A 17,134-nucleotide genomic window follows, 5' to 3' on the forward strand; every position below is an offset into this window, starting at 1 on the left:
TAGAGCTGCAGGTCCCAACCAGAACCTGGTCTGGGGCAGCAGGAGCCCTGGCCTGTGCTTGAGGACTCAGTAGTAGGCGCCGAGGAGGGTCGAGACCTTGTGCAGGAGCTCCTTGTGGTTGGCGTGCAGGGGGATCCTCTTGTCCAGCACCTGCCAGCGGATGCACAGCTCCGGGTCGCAGCCCTGAAGGAACTGGAAGGGGACCAGAGACATCATGTACGCGCTGCCGGCGAGGGGCCGTGCCAGCCGTGCTCAACAGCACCTCTAGTCCCCAGCCTCCTGCCCTTTCTTTTTGGGGCTCCCGTTGCAGTGCCACCCCATGTTCATCCCCATGTTCTTCCTCCACTGCATGCAGCTGGAGAAGCCCACTCCTGATGGGGGCAAGACCTGGGTCTGGCAATCTGGCTTCCCTGCTGCGTGCCCGCTGAGAGCCGGGTCAGGGAGCCGCGGAGGCGAGAGACCCGTACCGAATTAAGCCGCTTCATCTCCACGTCGTTCTGGTTGTCAAAGTGCACGCTGACGGCGACCGTTTCGACCCAGGCGTTATCCGTGTTGCGGGGGTCGTCAAGGTACCCCTTGTGTATCTGTGCACGGTGAAGGAGTGCCACATGAGCAGAGCCCTCACCACCTCTCTGAGGGCACCGAGAGGCCCCGGGGGTGCTGGGGCAGTGCCCCACAGCTCCTCTGCCCGGCTGGAGACCAGCACCCTGTTCCCACTGCAGATGGAGCCATGGAGAGCGATCGCAGCAGGCACAGACGCGGGTGTGTGCGGCCCACCCCCCGGGGTCCCTGGGCTGCCTCCCAGACCCCTGCGCGGTGCGAGGCCATTACGGTGTGTCTCCACCACCCCCAGCCATTCCTCCCCGGTGGGAGCAGTGGCCAAGGGGTGATGCCCCTGTACCCTGGAGACACCCACGTGCCCCTGTGCCACCATGATGTCCACATGTCCCCGTACTGTGGTGATGCCACCATGATGTCCGCATGTCCCCGTACTGTGGTGATGCCCCCATGTGCCTGTACCGCCGTGACACCTGGGTGCCCCTGTACCGGGGTGATGCCTGCATGCCCCCGTACCGCTGTAACACCCGCATGCCCCTGTACCACTGGGCCACCCGTGTGCCCCCCACCTCGGTGCCTTGTTTCAGCAAGTTCTGAAACTGGGGCCAGAACTCCCGGCGCAGGATCCACTTGAGCTTCAGTGGCAGCGTCTCACCCGGCTCCAGCGACCCCTGCGCCAAAGCAGATGTCAGCCATGGGGCCTGCCATCAGCCCAGCCCAGCCTCCCTCACTGCCACCAGCTTGGCCATCGGGCAGTTGCCACCACTGCAGAAGATGCCACAAGCTCTGGTGGGGGGAGCAAGCAGCGGCGGTGCTTCCCTCCCTCCCTCCCTCCCTCTCCTGCCCAGAAGTCCTCAGCTGCACCCAAGCACATGTCTGAGTTTGCCTGATTCAACCCCTGGACCTCTCTATCAAAGGACGCTATGCCAACGGCTTAACATGCTCACATGAAGGACATGTGAGAACTGAAGCCATGGAGGAGGAGGAGGAGGAGGAGGGAGAAGCAGGAGACAAAGGATCAGGGTGGGTGGGCATAGGTAACGGGACCACCGCTCGCCCAGCACTCCTGGTAGCAACAGCCCCACATGCAGATGCTCTGCGGGAGGGGCAGAGGTACCACCTCGGATAAACCCCCGTCTGTGTTTGTCCCTTTTCTGCAGGGCATCCAGCCGCCAGCTGGGCCCCAGCTCCCCAGACCCTTCTGCACCAGTTGGCTTCCACCAGCTCTTACCCCGGGCAGAGCCCAGACATCCGCCAGCGGGTACTGGGCCACTAGGACTTCCAGCATCTTCTCCAAGCTCTTCCTTATGATGGACCCATCCAAATTCCTCCTCCAGCTGTGAGAGAGGCCCCTGTTATGCTGCAGCCGGACTCAGCTCCCCCCTGCCCAGCACGCTGGCGCGGGTTCCCACGTTGAACGGGGAGCGGTGGGTTTTGACAGTCTCTCTGAGATGGCTTCGTGCCCCCTTTTCCATTCCACCTCCCCAGCCCCGTCCTGGAGCAGGACACCTCTCTGTCCCCGCGTGCTCACCGGGTCACAACGGGGTGCAGGGCATGGTTGGGCCCAAAGCAGCGCAGCCTCCCGCGGCCTCGCAGCCCCGTCCTGCCCATGGGGTTCCTGGCAGGGAGAGAGCGAGCGGGCTGGGATGGCGCCAGGGTCCCTCTGCGCACCCCGTCACGCTGATCAAAGCCTTATACAGCTTCCCCAAATTTCCCACCACTGCACTGCACCTCTTCTGGGGTGCTGGGGTTTTTTTTTGGGGGGGGGACAGCCCTGAGGACGATGCGTGCCGTTATCCCTGCCCCACCATTAGCCGTAGGGAAGCGGGAAGAGGATGGATGCACCCAGGCCCCCCTGGATTCTCCATCTCCCTGGTGCTTTGCCTACAGCCGGGCACCCCAGCTCCCACCGAGCCCGTCTGCCCCCACGGCGGATGCACTCACAGCGGCAGCCCATCCTGCACGGCGTAGAGGCCGTGGAAGCTCTGCCGATCAATCAGCCCGTCCATGCTGTTGTAGTTGATCTTCAGGAGAGACTCCAAGGAGCTGGGGGGCAGGAGGCAGCCCGGCAGGGAGGGCTGGCTGTGCCACCCAGGGGAAGGGGCAGAGGAGCGGGGAAGGCGCAGGGGGACACTCACGGGCTGAACGGGTCCTGCACAGCCATGTCCTTGTGGTCAGCCGAGTAAGCGGGAGGGTCGTAGAGCGGGAAGTCCACCTGCAGAGCACGTGGCCGTGTCAGGCCCCCCTTGCGCCCCTGCTCTGGTGGCAGGCAGGGACTGGGACCCCCGGGGACACTTTCTGCCCCAGTCCCTTCCTCTGCCCAGCTCGTGGCATCACTCCCTGAGGCACGTAGGACTCCAGGCCCTGCTCGGGGGCTGAGCTCAGGGTCTCGGCTGGAGGGTTGGTGCCTCTCACTCATGCCACCATGGAAGCCAGTGCCAGATCCTGTCCCTGACCCTGAGCCAGCCCTGATTCAGAAAATGCAGAGGCAGGTGCCCTCTGTCTCCCAACCGAGCATCCCCAGGCATCCCTGGCACTGCAGATCCCAGCAGGAAGGATGCCTGTTCCCCTCGCCTTGTCCCTGGGAGGGCCTCGGAGCAGCTGCTCCAGGAAGCCACTTGTCCCAGGACTGGGAAGAACAGGAGCTCCCACGTGTGTCACGGGTGCGACGATGGGTCTGTTCCTCTTCCCACCACGGTCGGGATCTGCCCCGCAGGCCCCCCCTCCCAGCCCCGCTGCCCAGGGTCACAGCTCCTACCTCCCAGGGCACCTTCTCATCCGGCACAGGGAAGCGGAGGGTGTGAGACCCTGGGTACAGGAGGTTTCGGGCAAGCACGTGGTATGGGGGCTGGCTCTCCTCCGGTTTCCCCTCCAGGTCAACCTCCTTCATCTCCGAGGCTTTGCTGGAGCCTGTGAGGCAGACACAGACAGCGAAGCCCCGCAAAGCAGGGTGCTGAGTCCGGTGCTGCGGACCGTGGCTCTGCTGAGGGGGCTGGCTGGGTCTCTCCACGGGGATGCTGATGTCCCCTGGGGACCTGGCCCCCCTGCATCCCTTCTGGCAGGCCCCGGAGGAACTCCCCTGGGGATGCTGCAGTGGAAAGCCTCAGCCATGGGCTGCAGGGAGGGCTTTGGAGCGGAGGGTGGGAATGGCCGCAGGAGGGGCTGGATGGGCTCGCAGAGCCCCCAAACCTCCCTGGGCCAAAGGAACCTCTGCCTTGCTGCTAAACAGAGGGGTGCGAGGGGCTGCTCAGCCCTGGTCCGCAGCCCGCAAGGCACCAGCGCGGGGCCCTGGGCTTCCCCGGTGCTGCTGGGGTGGAGACGGGCTCCGCTTACCCACGGGCGGCACGTCCTCGCCTGAGCCGAAGCCGTTGCCCTGCAGCGCCTGCATTATCCACCTCAGGGCCTGGGCGCTCTGATGCACCTGCGTGGGACAGGAACAGGAGAGGGTCAGCCCTCCCGGACCCCAGCTTGCCCCCCGGGCTCCCTTGCTTGAGTACTGCAGGATACGGCCCTGGCAGCAGGCACTGCTGCCCTTGGCTCCTGGCTGCTCATCCCCCAGGGCAGCAGCGATCCTTGCTGTGTCCTGATGCTCGAAAACCACCTCCAAGGAAACGTTTTTTTCAAAGCAGGTGGAAATGGAAGTGGAAACAGCAGCCATGCTGCGGCCGTCTCAGAGAGGAGATGCCAGGGCCTGGTCCTGCTCCCCGGGCACCCCACTGCTCATGCAGGATGTGAAACGGCTTCACGGGGAGGGGGTAGAGAGTCCCCCATCTCCAGAAGGTCTGGAGGGTCCTCTCGGGCCAAGGAGAAGAGCTGGGTCAGATCTAACTGCTTGGGTGACCAGTGGAGGCAGGGGCTCATTCCACCACTTCCCACCTTCATCCCATTCACTTTGGAGTCAAACAGAACATTTCCCGTAACCTCTTTCTCTCGGATGCTATTGTTTTGGCAAGAAAACTCAAACTGTTTGAAGAGGGATTGATTCAGAGGGGCTTCTCCTTGTGCTCTGGTTCAGTTGACTCAGCCCCTGGAAAACCCCAGCTTTCTTAGGTAGCTGCTCAGCTTTTGCCTCACCTGGTCTTCCAGAGAGACCAGTTTCTGCTCCACCAGCCCTGTCCTCTTCACCCGGTCCAAGTCCAGCAGCTCTGCCAGCATGTCAACCCTGGAGGGACAGTGCAGAGAGGAACCCCCTCAGCAGCCACTCCTGCCCTAATCCCAACTCTTTCCTGCCCAGGACACTGGAGGACAGAAGGCTGTCCCTGTCTCAGGAGTGCTGGTACCTCTGTGCAATGTCTCGGATCTTCTGCTCCGTGTTCTGCTTCTCCTGGCACTGCTGGTGCTGCAGGTAGTTCTCCTTCAGGTACATCTCCCAGGAGAGGAGGGCAGCTTCTTCGTTCTTCTCCAGCTTCTCTTCTGCCAGAGGAAGGGGACGGCAGTGCTGTCAGATCCCTGGGCTTCCTAAACCCCGGTACCGCAGCCCTGACGTCAAGCCTTGTGCCTCGGTGCACAGTGCCGTGCCCCGGGGAGGGGGCAAAGGGCAGGAGGGGAGATGCTGGTCCTCACTGAGCTGCTTGTGGCGTGTGGCCGGCCTGCGGAGCAAGCCTCGCCGGACCAGGATCTGCAGGTGGTTGAGGAGGATGAAGGGTGGAGGCGCGGGCGGGCGGCCGTGGTACTCCTCGATCAGATCGTGCCGTTGGAACTTCCAGATCTGGTCCGTGTGCTCCTGGACCTGCTGGAAGGTGTAGCTGGGGCAGAGCCCAGGCGTCAGCCGTGCCATGGGGATGAGGGGGCACATCGTGTCTGTATGGTGCCCCGGCTCCTACCCGTCTCCCTGATCAGCCCTGGCCTGCACCCACGACTTCCACCATATCTATAACCCCCCCAAAGCACCCCTCTGCTCTGGTCAGCATGTGCCCCAGGACCCTCCTTGCACTGTCTCAGTGTGTGGTGCCCTGGCTATGGCTGAGCCTGCAAGCAAAGCCACTTCGATTCACTGTCAGGACCACGGGGCCAGGTCAAACTCACTTGAACATGGCGATGAGGAGGTTGAGGAGGAGGATGTTGGTGAAGAGCAGGTACAGGCACAGTAAAATGACCGTCAGCCACTCTGGGAAGATGGGTTTCTTGTTGTCCTCATTCGTCTCTGGGCACTTGGGCTTGTAGGGGTCGGTCCCATTGGGGCTGCACTGGTCAATGTTGAAGTTGACCCCTGTGAGAGAGCGTGGCATGACTCCACTGCAGCCAAACCTCGCGGTGTCTCAGGGAGCACGTTGTGCTCTCTGAAAGTGGCCAGCATCAAGGGAGCTTAGCACCAGCCAGGGATTTGACCTCCATCTGCATCATCCCGGGTGCCCTGCTCACTGCCACCAGCATTGCAGCCGTGGCACTGAGCTGGATCGACACAGGCCCCTGTGCCTTTGCTAGTGTGCTCTCTTGATCGCTTGGGCAGGTGCAGTCCCTGGGTTTGCATCGGTGGCAACGCTCCCGATGTGCAGGAGCAGGGTTCCATGCCCGCGGCCTGTCACTGCTCCTTCCTGGCCTTACGTTGTGCTTGGAGAGGAGCCCTGTGCAGGACTTCCACGGGCCAACATGGCAGGAGCTAGGCAGACTGCGGCATGAGCTTGGTACCCCTCGGCCTTGTCGCGGCCACCCTGCTCATGCCACGTGCTGTCGCAGGCCAGTGCCCCTTACCATCGATGTAGGAGGGAATCTGCCCGAAGATGGTCAGGTAGGAGTGGTAGACCACGCCACGGAAAAGCCACTCCACACGTTCCTCGTTGTGGATCAGGATGGCCTGCTTGGCAACCCCAAAGGACACTACCCACACTGCTAGCAAGAAGAGGAAGAAGAAGACATCCTTCATCTGCAAAGACAGAGGGGAAGCAAAACTGTGTCCTGGAGCAAACCCCGCTCCAGGACAGGATAACACGGGTGGCGCATCCGTCCCATGCAGGCAGCCGGCTGCTCTAGCTGATCGCCCTGGCAGGATGGAGGGGAGCTCTCACCATGCGCTTCACAATGATGATCTTGGGCCCCAGAGTTTTACTGACTGTGAAAATGTGCATCAGACGCAGGCAGAAAATGATAAAAGCCAGTGACAGTATGATGCGCCCGGGATATAAAGTTGACGGGATCAGCCTGGGCAGAGAAGAGAGGAAAGGAAACATCTCAGTGCCACCGGTGCGGGGTTTTTTGTGATCTCGCAGCATTGCATTTCTGCAGTATCAGTGAGCTTCCCCAGAGTGCTGGGTGAGAGTTGCGGCATGAAGAACATCTCTCCTAAAAGCAGCTGAAAGCAGAGGCAAATTGGTCAGAATTAATCACGTGACCACAAAAATCTTCACTGGCCTTTGGAGGAAGAAATTGCAATCAAAAAACCTGCACAATTCTCACGCTGGTTTTGTAGCCTACAGCTGTGGCTTGAGCCTGCGCGCTGCCAGGCAAGCGGCTCTGCGACTCACCTGCAAGTCAGCCCTGTGATAAAGACTAGGATGGCGCAGATATCCAGCTTATTCCAGAAGTCCTTGAAGTACAGGGAAGCCATCTTCACAACCCCAAACCCATCTGGATCGTACAGCAGCTGTTGGGAAGAGAAGAGGGGTTGGTATTTCAGTGAAAGCCTTGTCCGATACTCATGTGCCTTGTGGAGAGGAGGGACCGCACAGACCTGCTGGCCATCACTGGACCCTCTTGCTTATCCGAAGTTAACCTGAGCCTACAGGGTTTTCTATAGGGGCATGGAAGGAGCATGGGGAGAGACACCTGAGACATGGGGCTCTTGAGTCTGGTAAAGAAAGGCACTGAGACGTTGAAGCAAAAGCTGAAAAAAATCAAATGTCAAGCAAAGCCTGGAAACACTTCTGGGAATAAATGCCCAAGGAAGGAGGTGGTCCCTCCATCTCCTGATGTTTTCAGCTCAAAACAGCATGTCTTTCTGCAAGTACCCGGGGCCAGGCCAGACACAGCCAAGGGGATTCTCCAGCCTCAGAGACGGGGGGATCTGGCAGCCCCTTGTGCTGGGACCTCTCCGAATGGATGGTGACAGGAGAAGCAGCATGGGAACGTGAGCTACGCAGGACCTTCCAGGGGCACCCAGAGGGGTGTCCCTCCCTCCTCTCGCCTCCTCCCAGCCTCTGCTCTGCCTGCCCCGTACCTGGCGGGTCTCCTCGCACACCAGGGAGAAGAGCCAGAAGTAGATGAGGTACTCCCGCCAGGATGGCAATGGCTGGAAGTCAACCATCAGGACGTAGGCGAAGAGCAGGAGGAAGGTGAAGTAAGAGAGGATGTTCATGTGGAAGATGACGACAGGTGCCGTGAAGAAGGCTCGGAGGCGCGTCAGGCAGCCCACGGGCTGCAGCCTCTTCTCCCTGTGGGGAGCAGGGGTGGAAGCGGGGCTCAGCCACCCAGGGAGATGCCACGGCAGCTTCTCCCAGCCGGCCTTGGCGCACGCATGCCCCGACTGCAAGAAGCACCTGAAGGTGATGAGGCTGGTGTAGAGAAGTGGGAAGAACAGCATGCACGCGATCACCCGCCAAAGCCCGTTGTCCACGCACATCTTCCCCCACCAGACTTTGGTTAGAAAGGCCTGTGAGGAGGGAGGAAGAGGAGCACTGGTTACAGAAGCTCCCCCTGTCAGAGTGGGGCTGCGGGGCAGAGCCCCACCGCTGCCAACAAGGAACTCTGGGTCTGGGGCAGGGGACACTTGGGCACTTCTCCTCCGAGCATCACTGCTGGGAACCCACCTGAACACCCCCATGGGACACAAAATTCATGTTCTTGGCCTCCAGCGCCAACTGCAGACAGGTTGTCTTCCCCCAGGCCTCAGAGACACGGGTGAGGAGCTTCTGGGCTCTCTCTTCATCCTTGCGGTAGCAGTCTGTGAACACGCCTGGCCAGGCAGGGACCAGGGAGACAAGGCTGAGCTCCGGGGCCAGCTTGGTGCTCAGCAAGGCGCCTGCAGAGTCACCCTTTGTAGCAGGACCTGGACATTGCACCACGCAGTGCACCCTCCCACCACCACCCGGGCACAGCATTCGCAGCACCACGGCCCCGACCATGACGAGGGGACCCCCGCTTGGCACCACCCAGCCCACCCATCAACCCCAGACACCTCCTGGGCAAAGCTAGCCAGCCCTGCAGGGTGTGAGAGCAGTTCTGGGTTGCTGGTCCCCTCCCGCTCACCGATCGCCTTGTGCTCGTACTGCTCGGCCAGGGCCAACATGTCATCGGTGGTGTCGGTGTCTTCCTCCTCCTTGGCGAGCTCCTTCAGGATTTTGCTGCAGGCCAGTGCGGCCGCCATGCAGTCCTGGCTCTGGAGCAGAAGAGGCCAGAGAGAGCGTGGGGCTCTGCGCCCTATCCTGCAAGTCCCGGCAGCCCTGCCAAGCCCTCCACGGCTCCCATGGGAGGGAAGGAAGGTGTCCCAAGCGGACTGCTGCTGATGGGCAGCTTGCCGTGACAAGGGCTGAGCTGTGCTCCCCTCTGGGTGCAGGGGCAGTAGGTAACCCACCGCCACGGGGAATCTGGGGACACCCCTGCTCTCCTAGTGGGAAGCCTTGGGTGACGGGACGGTGTGACTCCACGGCTCTGCACGGCACGCTCGCCACGCCGCCAGCCACACTGCCTCTTGCCCTGGGGATGCTGTGTGTGGGTGGAAGCCTTCCCCACCCCAGCTGCTGTGCCCCTGCGTCCCGCCTGCGGCGTGCTGAGCCCTCTCTCAGCCTTTGCAAGGAAGAGCACACTTCTGGCCCAGCACATCACCTCTGCCCGCAGCGTACGTTTTGGCTGGGAAGGGAGGGATCTGGCATCACGGTGTGTGTCTGGGGATGCACATGAAGTGTCCGCAGGCTCACTAGCTGGCTCCCATTTGGCTGGGGCTCAGGCTCGGCCACTGCCGTGGGCCAGCTCGCCTGCTGTCCCAAATGCCAGCTGGTGCCATCTTTCCTCTTGGGGCTGGGAGGTTTGGCTCCATCTGAGCCTCTCAGCTGGGACCGACAGCTCTGGGCTGTGATACCTGGGCCCAGATGATTTCTGCCAGTTCCTTGCGGTTCTGGACCACAGCCCAGATAAGCAGGTCACGGACTGGGTCCATGGTGAAGGTGACTCGGCCGGCAGAGCGCTTGTAGAGGGACCGGAGACTTGACCCCTGAACCTGCAAGGCGTGCGATGGTCAGACCTGTTCCCCTGCCAAGAAGCTGCAGAAAGCAGACAGCCCCTCAGCACAAAGCCACCCCCGAACCCTGGGTGCCTGCCTCCACCACCCATGGAAGGGCCTTTGCTGCAGATAGCGGGGTGGCCAAGACGGGACTTATCCTGGAAATGCCACTTTTTCTAGGGCCAGGATCATGTGGGGACGCGCCCATCCTGCCCAGTGCACCCACCCCACTGGGTCCTGCCCACCGGAGTCATGCAGCCACATGGTGCTGCGGGTGTAGGAGGGTGGGAGTCGCGCCTTGAATGTGGGGCAGATGACTTGGGCAGGGCTTTAAGGGACTTTAAGTGGGATTCTTGAGCAGGCAAGAGGGCAGAGACCCAGCTGCAACCTCCAGGATGGTTTCTTGAGCCAGCATCCCCCTCCCTAATGCAACCCTGCCACCACGTAACCTGGAGATGCGTACATTCAGCTTGATGTGCGGGACGGGGATGGAGAGCCGGGGCCGCTCCGTGTGCTTGGGCTTGGGGTAGAGAGGCTGTGTGGAGCAGCCCAGCAGCTCCCGCAGCACCTGGGAGACATGGTGCAGTTGGATTCTTGGTGTTTTGGAGGCAGCTGTGTGCTCTCTCTCCTCCAGCAGGACCTTCTGCAGCTTGCTGTGGAACAGGCAGGATGGTGCCATGTTGTTGTAGAGGTAAACCAGGGTGTCCCAGGTGACAAACTCCTTGAGACGCACTCCCTGCTCCAGGAACAGCTTCACAAACTCTGGCTTGTTGGAGATCAGGGCAGCTGCCATCACGGGGTGGAGATCTGTGGGCTGGCAGGCCAGAGGCAGAGGTGAGGGGCTCCATGGCCCCAGAGCAGGGCCCCGCCACGCTCCTCACTCAGATGGAGGGAAGATTTTATCCCTGAGCACGCAAGGAATTTCTGGGTGTGGGAGAGGAGGTGGGAGGTGCTGGGACTTGTGGGACATGCCCCAGAGACACGCTTGAGGGTTAGTATGCCCTCTCCTCTGGCAGCGAAGCCCTCTGCTCCCTTGGCTGCTGGGTGGAGAGATGGGGTAGGGTAGAGAGTAGACCCTCTTTCCTCAGCTCCTGAGGATGCACCATACAAATGAACAGGACCTCACAGGCTTGTCCCCTGCGCAAAACTCTTCAGCTGAAGGATCACGGTGCTGCCAGCCGGATCTCAGCCATGGGGAGACTGGCTGCTCCCGGCGGTCACCCCGTTCAGCCTTTGTGGGGTTTTCCTTTCCAAGACAACCTTTACATGTGCTCAGAAGTGAAAGCAAGGCCCGTGGGTAAAAGGGGGTACACGTTTGTCCTGGCGGGAAGGTACCTGCTGACCTCCTGCCACAGCTTGGTTTCAGCCTCAGCTTTTCTTACCAGCCACACCGGTCCAGGGCTGCAGCACCCGTAACAGCCCTGGCCTGCATCGGCTAACCTGAAAGCCTGCCTCGTCCTCCCTTCCCAACAAAGCTGTGGATCTTTCTTGGGCTGTGCATTTTCACACCATCAAATATTTCCTCTTCGGGTTCCTAGTTCCCGCCAGCCCTTCCCAGTCCCACAAAAGGTATGTGAGCTGGGGGAACCCGAACTGTCGAACGAAAGAGGAAAATCCCTTCCAAGTCCCACAGCCCCATCAGAAAGGACAGATAACCCTGCTCGGCTTCGACTTCTCGACAGCAGGATCAGGCATGGGACAGCAGAGCTGGCTTGTGCTGCTCCCTGCCCCACTCTGTAGTAAAGTTTGAGCAGGGAAGTGCCAGGCTGGGTCAGATGAGTTGAGAGACAAGTTGCCATTTGATAACATGGCATGAGCAGCGACCACAGGGCAGAGCTGGCAAGAGGTGTTTTTGGCTCTAGTTGGTGGATTGTCTTTAAAAGACACTGGTTTTGAACAAAGTACCGATCAATCACCTCTGGAAACAATCATAAGCCAAATAGGACCTTTACAAGCAATGAATTGCAGGGTGTGCTCACCTCTGCTTTTGGTGTTTGAGTGCACTTTTGAAAGACAGGACAGATTAAGAGCCCCTGGCAATATGGTGGGAGTTTAGGGTCCAAGAGAAATGCCCTCAAAAACTCTCCCTAGGCACAGACGAGGTAAACAGTGCCCTCCATATCCACAGTCCTCAAGTGGGACCCGACAAGCTGTAAGCCTGACCAGACAAGCAGCACAGGTATTCCCTTACCTTCCACTCGTGGTCGTCCGTGAAGATCTCACTCCGAGCAATGTCCACCCTGTTCCAGGCCACAGCTAGCTTCAGCTGGTGGTCCCAGTTCTCACGACCAAAGTGGTCCTGGTTTCGGGACGCTGCATGCAAAGTGCATGTGTTAGAATAGAGGATCATTTACGTGGCGAGAAGATACCACCTGGAAGCCCCCCTTGGAGGCCTGGCCCTTTGGGAGAAACATCTCTCCCCGATCAGCTCAGCGTCACAAGGTTTGGGGACCCCTTTGGTGACCCCATAAGCCGAGCAGCTGCAGGAGGTGACTTGTGACCCCCATCCTGTTCATCTCGCCCCATCCTCCCAAGCAGCTCCCCACCCCTCACCTTTGAACAGGGCCTGGAGGATGGCCACATCCACGTCCTGCTGGCCATATTTGCCCTCTCTGAAAATGGTCAGGAGCTGCCGGCTCCGCACTATGTCTTGGATCTACAAGGAGAGCCGTGGGCAAGCAATCAGCAGCAGCATCTCCTCCTTGCCGCTTCCCGCAGCCCTCTGTCCTGTGTGGGGCAATTCCTTGCTCCCCTCGGGTTGCCTGCAGACCCCCTGTGCTGTGTCTCCCAGCTTGGCTGGGGTTGGTCCCAAATGGTACCTCTCTGCCCAAAGGGAGCAGGCAGTGGAGGAGCAGAGCTCGAGCCCTTGGGGTGCCCACCAGGACAATGCTGAACATGGCTGGGGGCAGATGGATGGTCGGCAGAAGATGAGCCTTAGACTTCACGCTGGGAGCCTTGCTGCTCATGGGGAAGGACCCCTGGGGACCCCTTTGATCTCCACAAGCTCAGCGAGAGGAGCTGTCTGCCTGCAAGAGGCTCACCTTCTTGGTCCACTCCACCAGCTTGCCCTCAGTGAAGAGCTCATAGGTGTCATGGAAGAACACGCTCAGCTTCTTCTGGATCAAGGCAATGGTTATCTTGGGCACAGGCAGGCTGGCTACCTGTGCGATGACATCGGCCACACGCCCAGACCCTTCCACAATCACGCAGGGGGTCCCGTTGGTGATGGCGTTGTAGATGGTCTGCAACAGAGCAGGGAGGCTGGTCCTAATCCCACCCAGGGGCCAGCAGACCCTCTCTGAGCCGGAGACACCCACTGCTGCTCCGCAGCACTCCCATCCGGCTGCATTTCAGCTAGTGTGGCACCTCGCTCGCACCGACACCGGCGAGCAGCACCCCGGGTAAAGAGCTGCCCCCTCCCACCCACCTTCCCCCCCTGCCCCCCCCAGCTCTGCTGGGAGCGGGCAGGAGCAGTTCCTTACGTCGAGTGTCCCGGGGCCTCCTTCCAGCACCACGCACACGATGGGGATCTTGATGGCGACGCCTGCGGGGAAGCAGAGCCCAGGGTGACCTCCCTGTGGGGCAGCCCCCCGCCCCGGCCCCATGCAGCTGAATACGGTCCCCGCTGAGTGGTGGGGTGTGAAAGGCAAGGTGGGAGCACTGCCCCCGACACGCCAGGCTCCAGGAGAGAGGGGAGACGATCTCCTGGCAGTCACGCTGCTGGAGCATGTGTGTGCCTGTGTCAGAATAGAAGATCATTTGCACAGCGAGAAGATACCACCTGGAAGCCCCCTTGGAGACCTGACCCTTTGGGGGAAACGACTCTCTCCGATCAGCTCAGCAGCACAAGGTTTGGGGACCCCTTTGGTGACCCCGTAAGTCAAGCAGCTGGCAGAGAAAGTCTCTTTGATTTGTGTCACTGAGTAACCAGATTCCACATTTATCATGACAGTCCTGGTCTGCATCCTCCAGGGAAGCCACAGCCTCCCCTCTCACCGGAGGCCAGCATGGGCACCCCTTACCAACAGACGGCCCGTCCCGCCTTGTGCCCTCCCCTGCCTCAGGCCTGGCTATGTGTTGCCGTTACCTCCTTTCACCTTGGTCTGCTCCGAAATAAACTTCTCCAGTCTGGTCCTCAGGGGGATTTCCACCCCATACCTCCCGTGGGTCCCATCGTCCACCAGGATGAAGTGGGAGTGGTTGCTGTCCAGGCATGACAGGCTGCCTTGGTTCTCCTCATCCAGTATGTACTCAGCTGGAAAGCCACCCTGCAAGGTGCAGGAGGAGAGACTCTGCGAAAAGCCTGGCGGGGCTGCAGAGGAGCACCGGGTGCCCAAAGCAACCAGCATGTGGGACAGGAACAGGCCAGCACGCGGGGACAGCCTGGCCAAATGGCCGTCCCTGCCCCCTTGCAGTCCTCATGTCAGCCATGCCCCACGCTCCTCTGTCTCTGCTCCACCTGCCCTCACCCCAACAGGGGTTCCCCCAGGAGAAGCGCAGCAAGACACTGGGTAGGGTAGAGGGGCTTCTCAGCGAACATCAGCCTGGGACCATCACTCCTTCTGGCGCGGCTGGGTTTTACCAGGGCTGCCAGCCACAGGCGCGTCTTGAAGCACCCGTTCCCACCACGGTCCTTGGCAGGACTTCCCCGGCAGTCCAGGCACAGGCAAAGCAAACAAACACATCTCCGACTCTGCCTGGCTCACCATGGGGCAGATGAGGCTCTCCCGGTTGTACACGGTCCCCCAGGTGGCTATGCCGATGGTGACAATCTCGCCCTCCTTGTGGCTGCAGCTCAGGATGAAGTCTCGCACTGCCTCTCCCACCTGTTTCATCACACCAGTGTGGGACCCCCCCGTGATGATCCAGGCTCCTGGGGGTCAGAGAGGGGTTTGGGAAGGGAGAGGCTCTGCTCACAGCAATCTCCTAGCATCCCCTGGACCCTGCAGGTCCTCGGAGATGCTCCATCCCCCCAGAAGACGTCCTCCCTGCCCACTACATCAAGCCCTGGCAGCACAGGAGATGCCTTCTTCAGCACAGTGTTGCGTCTCTCAGTCCAGCTCCCTATGAGCCTGCTTGCAGCGACTGAGCAAGAACAGTCCATCCCTGGTGGCAGTAGTCCAGACAGGGACCTACAGGCCTCCTGGGCCAGCTCGGCATCTCCACAGCAGCCCAACTCACTGAACCTGGCACGGCCAGATGACAGGCTTCTCTCCCGCTGCAATCGCAGGGAGAGCCTCTGCATCTCTTACCAGTGGTCTGGGCCACTTTGACTAGCCCTTGCCGGAAGATGTTCTTCAGCCTTGGCTTCATGATGAAGTTTTTGGCTCCCCCGGTGACTGAGATGAGCAGGTTGGGTGCATCGAGGCCCCAGTGCTGTGTCATGAGGTGGTAGATGACCCGTGGAGGGGTATCCGAGGAGACGCGCACATACTGCAAAAAAGGGAGCATACACGCGTTTCGGGTAAAAAAAACAGGGTCATGGTAACAGGGCACTTCCACCACAATTTCTCCTGTCCCAGCAAAGAACAAGGGGCTTCCCACGCCATTTCCCAGCAGAGTCCTGTTGCTGCCGCCCCAGGTCTTTGTGCATGACCCTGTTCCCATTCACTTCCCTGGGACCGAGCATTCCCAAGACGAACCTAGGGACGAGGACAGGGAACAGCCACTCCTTGAAGCACGGGCCTCACAGCACGAAGATCAGCCTCGTGATTTCAGAAAGGGGCTAGGTACAGGGCTGGGAGAGAGGAGAGATCCTGGCCCACCCCCCCCTTCCTCTGCTTGGGTCAGTGTTGCCTTTGGGGCATTTCCACGCTTTCCTAACCTAATCCAGGAGGGAAATACTCGCATTTCATCTGCCACGGCAAGACCTGAACACTGGCTCCCCGTGCACCACAGACGGGAAAAACAGGTCACCTTCCCCATCTTCTGTCCCAGGCCCGTGAAGTGGATATCGCCGAAGGCATCTGTTGGCATTTCCTGGATGTGCCTGCTGGGGTCCCATTCCTTCCCCAGGAAGATGGGAGGTTTGGCAGCATCTTCCAGGTGCTGTTCCCTGAGATAGCCGCACTCGCACACAATCCTCCTGAAACACACACCCCCAACTTTGCCGAAAACGATCGAAACCCAAAAGGCAAAGCCCAGCGGGCCCACCTGCCTCAGCCCAGGCAGGAGGTGTTGGCGTTCTCATTAAGAACACCACAGGCACCGGCGTCTCCCACCCAGCTCGTCCTCCAGCTCAGAACTTGTGCAGAAACAAAGGCATTGTTTGGGGACAAATTTCGCAAGAATTGGTATTCCTGCCTGTAGAGGTTTAGGACAGAAATATTAGGGTTGCTCTGGATGAAGCATGGATGGAAATGACTGCATGCGAAAGCGTCGGAAAGGTTCCTCACTGGGACGTGGGATATCAGCCGTGTGGTGACACACAGCAGGGTGAAGAACCAGTCAAAAAGGAATTTGTGAATCCCCTTGACACCAGCTCCCTTGACAGAAAGGTGGGATTTTCTGGTGCTGCAGCTTTGTCACTAAACACCCCTTCTGCTTTCCTGGCAGGGGAGGGGAATGAGGGACTGTCTGCCTTACCCAGAATCTGATGTCTGGGAGCTTTCAACGAAGTAGGTGCACTCTTTCTTCTGGATGTTTTCAGGAATCCACGAGATGAGATTTTCCTGAGGGAGCAGGAAAAGCAGCAAGGGGTCAGGGTTTCTGCAAGGGGCCAGAAGTTATGCCAGCGGCCAGACACCCTGGTGCTTGGAGCATATCTGGGTACTTCTTTTGATGTGAAGGAGGAAAGCTCCATCGCTATCTGCAAGGACAAAGCCAGGTGTACTCCAAGGACAGGAGATATGAATGCTGGACATGTACCTCAGATGTTTGGGGTTTTCTGTCTGTTCCTAAAACTAAAGTGATCTGTTATTAATGCTCCCATTAATGAGTCACTGGATAACTCATTAACGCTCTTCCATCGTGTGTTGCCAACTGCCCCCTCTTCCAGCACCTCCTGAACTTGCCTTTTCATTGCTGCCGGTGGGGAAATGTGCCTTCCGCCTGCTCTTCGAGACGCTGCTACTGCTCTGCTGGAGGTTGGGGACCACCTCGAAGTCGCTCATCTCCCTGGGGTGCGTGGCGGGGTCTTCTCCTCTCTCGGGGCACACCTTGTTCAGTTCGGAGGGGAGCACCTTGGTGCGCCGGCCACGCGCGGCCATGGCTGCTGTGTCTTGCCCCGCTTGGCCTCCTCTCTCCTGTTCCTAGGCTGGGAGGTCCTGAACATCTCCATCCTGAGTGCAGCAGAAAAGAAGAAGGGTACCCATGGACTTAAAGCCCTGGGGCGTCCTGTCCATCATTCCCTGGGTGGAGAGACGTCCACGGGAAACCTGCCAGACCCTCGCCATGGTCCTGACACAGGGGCCACGTGGGTGGTGA

General features: G+C 59.9%; 1 protein-coding gene across 1 annotated transcript; it reads right to left on the reverse strand.

Annotated features, from left to right (window-relative positions):
• On the reverse strand, positions 1-16,917 carry TRPM2 (transient receptor potential cation channel subfamily M member 2). The gene is made up of 32 exons (XM_050902279.1): positions 16,723-16,917; positions 16,295-16,380; positions 15,626-15,794; positions 14,962-15,142; positions 14,416-14,582; positions 13,797-13,977; positions 13,192-13,253; positions 12,751-12,951; positions 12,263-12,365; positions 11,901-12,022; positions 10,173-10,523; positions 9,569-9,706; positions 8,740-8,869; positions 8,301-8,446; positions 8,031-8,143; positions 7,712-7,925; positions 7,020-7,138; positions 6,564-6,696; positions 6,250-6,421; positions 5,584-5,767; positions 5,122-5,303; positions 4,839-4,971; positions 4,633-4,720; positions 3,892-3,979; positions 3,317-3,468; positions 2,697-2,773; positions 2,503-2,604; positions 2,090-2,176; positions 1,790-1,895; positions 1,128-1,229; positions 468-584; positions 1-192 (listed from the first exon to the last, which is right to left on the reverse strand). The coding sequence occupies exons 1-32, from the start codon at positions 16,915-16,917 to the stop codon at positions 67-69; spliced, it is 4,527 nt and encodes a 1,508-aa protein (XP_050758236.1). The 3' UTR covers positions 1-66.
• Positions 16,918-17,134: the final 217 nt, after the last annotated feature.

The sequence above is a fragment of the Gymnogyps californianus genome, chromosome 10 (genome assembly GCF_018139145.2).
Source record: "Gymnogyps californianus isolate 813 chromosome 10, ASM1813914v2, whole genome shotgun sequence".
Taxonomy (NCBI): Eukaryota; Metazoa; Chordata; class Aves; order Accipitriformes; family Cathartidae; genus Gymnogyps; species Gymnogyps californianus.

Coding starts and splice junctions, on each gene's coding strand:
- TRPM2 (XM_050902279.1), bottom strand. CDS start 16,917: ATGGCCGCGCGTGGCCGGCGCACCAAGGTGCTCCCCTCCGAACTGAAC. Junction 15,795..16,294: donor TCCCAGACATCAGATTCTGG/GTAAGGCAGACA, acceptor TGTGTGTTTCAG/GAGGATTGTGTGCGAGTGCG. Junction 5,768..6,249: donor GATTCCCTCCTACATCGATG/GTAAGGGGCACT, acceptor GCTCTCTCACAG/GGGTCAACTTCAACATTGAC.